We start from the raw sequence: 10,937 nt of genomic DNA on the forward strand, positions 1-10,937 counted from the left end.
TGCTTTATATCCCAAACGAATTTGCTTTACATGTCTATTCAAGACTCTATAGTGCTGGCCAAAAATATGGCATACAACATGCGGGTAAGTAATTCGATGCCATATATTCAAATACTTCCAAAGCAATGTTATTTTATATATTATGTATATTTAGGCTAAAAGGCTATCTAATCGATTAGTTCTTATACACTTAATATGATTATGTCCACAATTATAATCTTAATCTATAAATAATGCAGGTCAAGAAACAGTTTTTATTATATATTGTAATTAAAAGTCATTAGAAATGTTATCTGTTCTTAACTTTGTTTTTCGAGTTATTTATATTTTTTAAGGGTCGATGTTGACAGTTTTTTTAACTTAAACTGCAATTCATCATCTATGACTTAATCACTCAATCGTAAAGTGATATATAACTTTCAAGTAAGTGCTAACACACTGAGCTATGATCTGACTTCTACAAGTAATAATCAGTTATACATACTTGATAATCTTTTCAAACCTAAAAGGTTTAACCTATGAACGAATGTCAACAAAATTGTTTGAAAAGTCTGCCCTCTCAGCATCGCAGATAACATCTCTGCTTAATCCAAAAGTTTTAATATTGGAAATCTATTCAATATCTAAGTTTATCCCCTATGTGTCCTCTCTTTGAAATACAGAATCGCGCAAGTCTAATTAATTTAAGTTGTAGTCCACGTTTGACGGAACAATCAACTCTTTCGTTGACTTCGTTTACTTCGTGTTCCAGGACCAAAATAACTTGGTAGCTTTATACATATTTTATATCTGTATAAAGTTTACTTTCAAAATTTATGGATAAGGTAATTAGGGGGTCTGTACTTTAAATTTATTGCTTGCTACAGTATTTTTTAACTGAAATAGGAGTAATTGATATATATATATTGCAATAAATTGCAATCATTTTTATTTTCAGGTTATTATGCCACACGCACTTTGCGGATTGAAAAATTCTATGCATTTTGGGGTCAGGACCTGGATACATTCACAACACCATTGGAATGTGGTCGCAGTTGGCGTGTTAAGTTTAATGTAAGTAACTACTGCCTAAAAATAGGATTACTAAAGCTAAATGTTTTTAGTTAAAGCTAATGACCTCATAAAATAATCTGTGAATATTTTTACCTATATGTATTTGATCGTATATTTGTCTATTATTGAGTGAGGAATGCGTTATACTAAATGTATATCACCTCAATAGCTCAACATTTTATTTAAATACAGCACTTATTATAGTGGATCACCGAAGTGAATACAGTCATTATTGATTAGAAATGCTTCACAGACTAAATCCCATTTTATCAAACAGAATAGGACTAATATAAAACTAATATTATAATATAAGTATAAATTATAAAATATTATAAAACTATAATTATTAATAATTATTTAATCACTAGAAATTAAGTTTAAAGACTAACTGCCACAATTTTTAATCTCTCTATTACTTCTAGAAACCCATCAACTTTATTGGAAGAGAAGCTTTATTAAAACAACGCGAGGAAGGAGTTAAGCGTATGTACGTGCAATTATTATTGAATGATCATGATCATGAAGTTGATCTCTGGTGTTGGGGTGGTGAACCTATTTATCGCGATGGTAAATATTGTGGAATGACTACAACTACCGGTTATGGCTTCACCTTTGCGAAACAAGTTTGTCTTGGATTCGTCCGGAACTTTGATGAAGCTGGTAATGAACTTCCTGTGACCAATGACTATGTGCTTTCTGGTCACTATGAAGTTGAAGTTGCCGGCATACGTTTCGAAGCTAAAGTCAATTTGCATTCACCAAATGTACCAACCAAATTTCCTGATCGAGAACGTGCAGCATATCATGCAACACGTGATAAACCTGATCAGGCGGATCTATTAACTTATGAGACAAAGTTTTAAAAGCATTTATTTATTTATATTTAAAAAAATGTAAAAGATATTAAAAACATAACAGGTCGAATGTATCTAATATTTGTATGTATTTAATTTATTTTATTACTTTATATATGGCGTCCACTTAAATATTTAATATTTATTCTCTTTTGTATATAAAAATTTATTATAATATGGAATCGGATTAAATCTCAAGAAAACTAATCAAAATTTTTACCAAATAAACATTATGTCTCCCAAATTAGTAATATTTGAACAAAAATTTCAAATTATTTACATTTTTATAGTAAAATAGTAAAGTAGTAAATTATTAATTATCATTAATTATAAATTACACTGCAGCTCAATTAAGCTTAATAAGTGTCCTTTTTTGATAAAACTAATGTGTTCTCATTGAACCACAAAAAATTATTTACTAACCATGGACAATGACTATTAACAATTAAAATGTTCACTTGTTATTTAAATGAAGTTTATTAAAACTAAAACCAAAAATAAATAAAATACGTAAAACTATACATATTCTATAAACAATTACATTTTTTGATATTAAATTATATTATATATTGTGCTGAAAAATGATATGTATTTAGAAGTTTTTGTGAGTAAAAATGTATTAATTATTGAAAAAAAAATTATTTGAATATATCTTTAATAAACTTATTAAAATTATATTCAGTTTTTTATTTATTTTATAAAGCAATGCCTAAGACTAAATTGAAGATAATTAACTAAATTAAAGTTAATTAACTAAATTAAAGTTAATTAACTAAATTGAAGTTAATTAACTAAATTGAAGTTAATTACCTACTTACTTATTTGTTTGTCCAAAACAACCCGTTCTACAAAAATGTGTACGGCGCCTTGGATAGTTTCAAGCGTGATTACTACTCCTAGAACTAGATCACTCGGCTACAGACTCGGCTCTCTTCTCCTATATTTTTTTCATCTAACTGCCGCTTCTAACACTTTTTTTACTTAAGCATCGGACACTAGTCTGTTTTCTTGCCCCAATGCATACAGTAAATTGAATCCAATTGATCTTTTAACTCACTTTATTGAAGTAGCTAGGTTACACTGCCTTGATTCCATTTGACTTCATTTTATATCCCACCCAACCCCAATTTATTTTTAATTCGAAATCAATATCTCCCCTCTGACACTACAATTAGCTACCCATATTCTTATCCATGTATACGTCTTCATTTCATTCATGTTCTCTGCTTTATAGATCCTTGCAGGCTACTGAAAATCTTATGAAGAACTTTTCTCTCGCATATCTTTTTGGGGCGATGTATACTATTGTAACCTATAGAACAAAAGTTTTGAAATTAGTTAATATATTGTATTATGAATTTTTGTTAGTTTCAAATAATCAAACTATTTTCTTATAAACCTAGACGAAATTGTGAAGTAGAAATTTAACATACTTATCTAAGATCTTCCACAAAAAGATCTTTATTACTGTGTATTACTGTAGTAATATACGATAATAATACGAATAAAAAGCAATAACTATAAAATAAGCTACATCTGTAGATGTAAGGTTAGGTCTGTGATCTCAAAAGCGTTTACTTAATTTAATCTAGAGCTTCACTTTGTAGTTGTGTTTATTAAAAATTAATTTGGTTAGTCAGGGCAGAAAGCGTTTCCTTGTGAGAGTGAAACTTCCTACTATTAAGACTTAACATTACAGTGCTCTTAACGGTACCAATTGATGTTTTACGTTTCGATATGGAATAGAATGAGATCCATTTAATGCCTCTGATGTTCTTTGCGACACTGCCGAAGCTATGGGCCCTGAACTTCGTGATACCATATTTACACCTATCGTCGGACGCCGCAGGTAAAACTCACTAACTACCATTTATATTGCAAAGAGTATCAAGTAGTGCCTACTGGATTTTAGTCGCTTTTTACAATAGGCATGCTTAGCTGTGGAATATTTTAACCCGTTTTCCGCGTAGGTACCTCATTGCGTAACTTTTTCGCACATATGTCTTATATATATGCAAAAAGATAATAAACAAAGTGCATTTGCTAATTGCTCTGTTAGAACCCTGCGATTGTTTATTATAGATTTGCTTATTATATATACATCAGTGAACTACATGAACTACTCTCCCTGAACAATTCTTAGACTCTATATAAAATGTAGAATGTACTCAACTAACCATAATATATGTAGAAAGAACGCATAATAATCGATCAAAGGGTATCCGAAATGTATGATATTACCTTAACAAGAAAGAAGTAAAAACAATTACCGAACACAAATTTACCTATATGTATATTGCTTGAAATTTTAAAACGACCTGGGGGATATCCAGTTCTAATAACTAATAATTTTCTTTCGGAAAATCCTTATGCGAGATGACATCAATACTTAATAGAACTGTAAACGTAAAGTTCCAAGAACAACTGATTCTATTTCTAGAAGGCACTCATCAACGCCCAAGTGCAGTTCATTAACCCCCAAAAGGAACTATATTGGCCGATCTCTACGGTGTACAATAACAGGATTGTCAACTCGATACATTTCTGAAATACTTTCGATCAGTGATACTATCACTTCAACTGTTTAGTTCTTTAGCAGATCTCTGCAAACTACAATAACAACAGAACTGTAAACCTGATATATTTCTGAAATACTTTGGATTAGTGATATGACACCCAAAAGGAACTACACCAGCCGATTTCTACGGGGTACAATAACAGGACTGTCAACCTGATACATTTCTGAAATACTTTGGATCAGTGATACTATCACTTGAACTGTTTAGTTCTTTAGCAGATCTCTACTAACAGGACTATGAACCTGATATGTTTCTGAAATTTATTGGATCAGTGATATGACACCCAAAAGGAACTACACCAGAAAACAACAGGACTGTCAATCTGATACATTTCTGACATACTTTGGATCAGTGATATGATACTGCTATTATTAAGTTCTATTCAAAAACCGGTTATACTATATAGCTTTTGAAGTAGCGGATTAAATTTTTATTATATTTACAGTTTGATATAGACTGGATTTCATTGTTTTTTTTATTTATATAAAGTGAACTTAATTTCAAATTAAGTATAATCTCTATGGTGTTTACAACTCAAGATCCCACAAATCTAAAACATTTTTTATTCTGCTATTTATTTTATATTTTTTTAAAATTATTTTTTGTATATATAAGTATTATTTTTTTATTTTATATTATTTCTGTTTATTAATTATTAATTATTAAAATTATTATTAAATTGTTGAGGTTTAATTTTTTTTATTAAAAATTTTTTCCACCATGAAGTCAGCTATGTTTTATGGTACTAAGTATATATTATACTGGGGTCTTATGTATGTTTATGTATATATATATATACATACTAATCATATCAATATTTCATAATTAAAATTAAATTACTATAGCATTTCACCCTTGTAAATATGAAATATGTATATATAAGCTTTTTCGAACCATTAAGGACTCCATTATAAACATATACATATGTATGTAAATACAGGACTATGGATACTTATGTGTACATATATGACTCTCCTATAAAGTTAATTTTTTTTTTGTTTTTTGGGTGATTTCGTGGCAACTACACTAAAATTGTGTATACCATTTCCTAGTAAACATATCCTTGAGGATGGATTGAATACATAGCGTAAAAGCTTGTAAATATTAGTGGCACAAGAGTATAGAGAATTTATACGTGTGCACAAGGCAATGCAAGTACAAAAAAGGAAAAAGCAAAAAGGATAACGAGGAAAAATAAAATTTGGTATACACACGAATCGTGTGCAGGGTTTGTTCCCAGATTGGCTTTTAGCTCGTAGCTCGTTTGTCCCAGACCATGGCCAACTTTTTCCAGTAAAATTTCAATCGATATTTAACCCAGCCAAACAGAACGCCAGTTTCAAGTGGACATGCAACACAGGCATGCAAATGCAGACATGCGCACTGGCCGGAGTTTCTGCTTCCTGGCAGCCAGCAGCCAGCACAAGTGACAACAAAAGCGTCCGTGCCTTGTATTGTGGGTGCTGAGCATTCAGTTGCAAGCTAAAATAAACAAAATAAAAGCAGGCTCGTTTGTGTGGGTGTGTGTGTGTGGGTGTGTGTGTGTGTCAGGTGCTCGATATCGTGTACAATTCAAAGGTCTGCATGCGCATTAACAAAATTGTTTTTGGTATTGTTGGTGTTGTTGTTGTTGTTGGTATGAACCGCCACATTTCTGGTATTGCGATTACAGCACAGCACAGCACAGCATTCATGCATGTACTCACTCACTAACAACAACAGCAACAACAACAGTGGATAGAGTGACAGCGGCAACAACAAAACATAAAACATGAAACAAACAACAAATAACGTTGGCCGCAAAAACAATTTTTTGTGAGCTTCGTGTCCTAAATATTTTTGTTATGAGGTAGATGAACTTGTGCATGCATCTTTCAAATCTTGATTGTGTACAGAATTTTACGCGAGAAACTCACTGCTCTCACACACAAGAGCACGAAAGCATATTTTTGTTTTCCTCTTCGCCGCCAAGCCCACCCACCCGACACCCGACACCCGACACCCGACACTCGAGAACTTGTGCCATAATTAAAGCTTTGCTTTTGTTATTACTGGTTTTGGCACCTTGCCATGATGTGTACATAAAATGCAGTTTTTTTTCCTTGTTTTTTTTGTTTTTTTAGTTTTGCTCATTTTAGTCGTAAGCTGTTGCCAACCTATTTAAAATGAGGTTGGCTTCATTTTTATAGCGGTACACTAGAGATCAAATTTTTTTTTTTTTTTTTGTTATGTATTTTCGTTATAAATACGTTCACATTTTTCCCAATTATGTTTTGCTAAACAAATTTAATTTACTTCTGCATGTATACACATCTTCATCTTCATTCCCATTCCCATTCTCATTTTTTTGTTGTTTAATTTAAAATATTTCCATTTTTAGATTTTAATAGACTATAATAATACTGACGTCACACTACTACACTAAAGCTATTTCCACTTACACTTACTGTTAGCAATGAAGAATCGAGCCGTTACGTATTCAAGGTCTACATGAATCAAAAACTGGGTACGATTTGTTGTACCTGCCGCTTGAACATGGATAGATAAGCTTCCAATATAAAATTATTGTGCGGTACCCTACCAAAAAATGGCAGTCATATTAAGCACCACACAGAGCAAATGATCAGTTGTATGATAAGAGTATATAACAAGTTAATATTTCGATTTTGTGTTTATACAATATAAATAAGTAAATATCATATGAAATTTATGATCCGATCAAAAAATACATAAAGTATAGAGAGAGCCCTGAAATTATTTGCGAAAACTGACAGACTTACCAACACCGCATTATCGAATCTCAGAATGGTTACAGGCTCCTCGAGAAGGTAAGCAGGTCTGAGGTCAATTATTGCTTAGTCTGAAGAAGTGAATAATCCAGTCAAGGCGTAAAAAGTACTTTTGAAGATACCTCGCAGTTAATAGAGAATAAAAGTGCTCAAGTGCACTGGCTCAAATATCTTCAATATAATATAACATATTTATATACATATAATAATTATAATAATACGGTTTTATATAATAATAAATAAATAATATATAAAAACCTGTATATTAAAATCAATTGTTTATATTTAAAATTTAGTTTCTTTTGTCAAAACGGACGTTAAAAAACAATTTAATATAAATATTTGTAGGTGTAAATATTTATAGATATATATTTAATTAACACAATTTATAAATCATATATATAGTATTCGCTTTTTTTGTGACCAAGAAAATATGTTTTTGTAAAGTAAAGATCCTTGAAGATAGTCGAAAAATTGGAATAGTGCTTCAATAAAATATAATTTGTTTAAATATTAATAATAAATTACAGTATATAATGCAAATATATATATATGTGTGTGTATTTTATTATATATATATAATATATTTTTCATTTATATAAATAAAAATATAAATATATATTTTATATTCATTTTATTTAAATATCATATTTGTATAAATTCATATTTTGTTTAAAGCTTTTATATTACTATATAAAAAAATGAACGATAAATAAAGAGGTTTTCAAAAAGTAGTGAACTACAACAAAAATTCTTTTTATATTATTTTAAATAATTGAATGATTTTGTTGACCATACAGCTGTTTCGAGTATTGCCAAATACCCATCATCAGTGGTCTTGGAAATAATAGCAATAAATATTGCAAGAATTGTTGCAAATTTATTGCAATAGTAGATTTATTGTAACAAATTTTTCTTGTTCTGTTTTAGTAACAAACTTTAATAATATATTAAATTAAGCTCTCAAAAATCTCGATAATTGTCTTTCTTGGCGTATATCGCAACCGCCCGAAAAGCTAAAAATTCTTTTAAATTATTTTCACTCTTAAACATAATATCATTTCGCACGTTAATCAAAAATGTCAGTCTTCATCTCCCTTAACTGAAAAATGCTCTGTATTGACACTATCTGCTAAACTATCTGAATCTCATCACCTCAAATGAAACTTCGAGGGTCAGAATAAAAAATGCTCGAGACTGCACTCGCAGACTAAATGAAATGATTACATTTTGTTATCCCTAGCGCGAAGATATTTTACCAGACATTATAATTCACTTATATTTATCTCCAAACATGTCTAGCATAGAATTTACAGTTTATAAGTTATTACTACCTAGCAAGAAAATCATCCCTTGCTCCCCTCCATTATTTACAAATTCGGTTTAAATATGTATATTTGTTGTCTGAATACTTAAGCTTCTATATTCTATATTCTAATGTCGGTCTTTCCCTTGATCACTAGAATGGGGTTTTAGCTTTTGATCTGAATGATCCAATATTTGGAATGAATCCATTTTGGATTCCTAAGAGGTAAAGTCTCACTCTGTGGCTTTCTATGTGGCGTTTCAACTGCCGGAAAGAAAGTTGTTTTGAAATTTTAATTTCTTGAACACTTAGAAAAAAATAGAAAAAAAATGAAATTTGTAATAATATATTTTTTTCTCATGTAAATGATATACATATTGATATATATATTATTCTTTTTTTGTCACGTTATTATAATATAAATTGCAATAAGATTTGTTAATCACTGGTCGTCATAACTATTAGTTTATTTATATTGCTATTATTATATCAATCGAAACTATGAAAACATATGTTAGCAGTAACACAATATCAATAAAATAGCACCATTTGCGATCGAAGTATACCACATAACAGACTTTTTCAATGTTTTGTTTTCTGTTTTATTTTTGCATATATAAAATTTCTTATTGTCTTTATGTGTATACGAGAATATAAAGCGGAATTTTGCATCAACCACATTCCAGTTTACATATCAATATAAGTAAATGTGTGTGATTGTATATTTTTGCATTTTTTTCTGCTTATTTTACATATCTGGTGCACACGTATATCTTCTGGCAGAACATGCCAAACCACATTACTCAAACCCTCAACAGAACATTTGTAAAAACATAATGCTTTCTGTATAGTGTACATAATATATTTATAAGCAAAAAAAAACAATGTTTCTCTTAATGATTTGGGTGTATTGGTGCGTTTGTGACGCCGCACCTCACACAACACTAATAAACAGTTTCGTGCAAGCCATTCTGACACTGTGCATTTTCAAAGGTCCGGCATTACCGAGACGCTTGGTTGCAATTACGTCACAAATACTGTACAATAATGAAGATTTACAAAGATTTTAGTTTAAAATCATATTAACAATTTATCCGCAATTTAATAAAATAAAACTTTACACTGAAATAATTATTTTTTACAGTTTAAAAGTATTGAAATATTATAAAATTCTTGTTTAATGGAAATGTGACGTCACTAGCGCAGAAAATGCTATACCCCAGCAGTTCTGTGTGACTATTATGTATTACAGTAAAGCAAATTAAGAAAAAGTTCCAAGTAATTTATTTCTCAATAAAAAATTGTTAATGACAATAATTTGTGTAGAAAAATAAAGATATATTAAAAAGTTGTTTGAAATTTCCTTTCGAAAGTAATACAAATAAATCAAGCAGTACTTGAAGTTAATTGAAAATAATTAAAGTTTATATTTACTGTCTGGTTATGCAAAATAATGCAAAAGGTGAGATTAAAGAAAGCTTTGAATGTATTGTCGATAAACTTTTACATATAATATTTTTGTTATTCAGTAAAACAACAGCTTGCAGAATATTTGCTTATATTACTTATGTTTTACATATGATAATTGATGATTTCTTATATTGTTTATATTTTACCTATACATCAATAATTGTTTGCAATTAATCTGGTTTACGTTGTAGTATGATATAGAACATACATTAGTGCAAAACACAAGTCCAACGTAATTAGGTAAAAATGTCGTTTTTCGAAGGTTTTTCTTATAAATCATCATATATGATCGCATTTTTTCTGTATTCATATAAATGTTATACTAATTTAAATCATTGAACTGTTAACATCATAACATAATGTCCATGTTGGAATTATTTTACAAATTAAAAGTTTTAATAATTTATTTAAAAAACCATATATTTGTTATCAAAATATTTTATACGAAAATTATTTTTGCATCATGTTTAAAATATATGTCTAGCATTAATTCCAATAACAATATATACTCAATTATAATCTCTTATATTATATATATTATGATATTAATAAATTTTATATTATATTATTTTATTTTACATGTACCTGAAAGGTCCCTAATTCATTTTATTACTAATTGCACTAAAAATGAATCTCCATTGAAAAAGTTGTAATAGATTTACTAAACAAAAACGACATAAATTTGTATATTATAGAAATTATTTTTATATATAGTACAGGACTTTCTTCGCAAATTTTATATATAAAAAAAAAAAATCTAGTCACCCAAGCTTTAAGCATGCTTTTATCTTAGCTCCAAACTAGAATATTTTCCTTTCTTTTACTAATCAGTGAGCTTAACACCATGTAACTATTGCTTCTCAACTACAATATTTTCCTTTTCTCT

General features: G+C 29.3%; 1 protein-coding gene across 1 annotated transcript; it reads left to right on the plus strand.

The window, feature by feature from the left end:
- The first annotated feature begins 6 nt into the window (after nt 1-6).
- Nucleotides 7-1,976, plus strand: LOC119669340 (pyruvate dehydrogenase phosphatase regulatory subunit, mitochondrial-like). Its single transcript, XM_038079179.1, has 3 exons — nt 7-84; nt 938-1,053; nt 1,476-1,976. The coding sequence occupies exon 3, from the start codon at nt 1,539-1,541 to the stop codon at nt 1,914-1,916; it is 378 nt and encodes a 125-aa protein (XP_037935107.1). The 5' UTR covers nt 7-84; nt 938-1,053; nt 1,476-1,538; the 3' UTR covers nt 1,917-1,976.
- The last annotated feature ends 8,961 nt before the right edge of the window (nt 1,977-10,937 follow it).

The sequence above is a fragment of the Teleopsis dalmanni genome, chromosome 1 (assembly GCF_002237135.1).
Source record: "Teleopsis dalmanni isolate 2A chromosome 1, ASM223713v2, whole genome shotgun sequence".
Classification (NCBI taxonomy): Eukaryota; Metazoa; Arthropoda; class Insecta; order Diptera; family Diopsidae; genus Teleopsis; species Teleopsis dalmanni.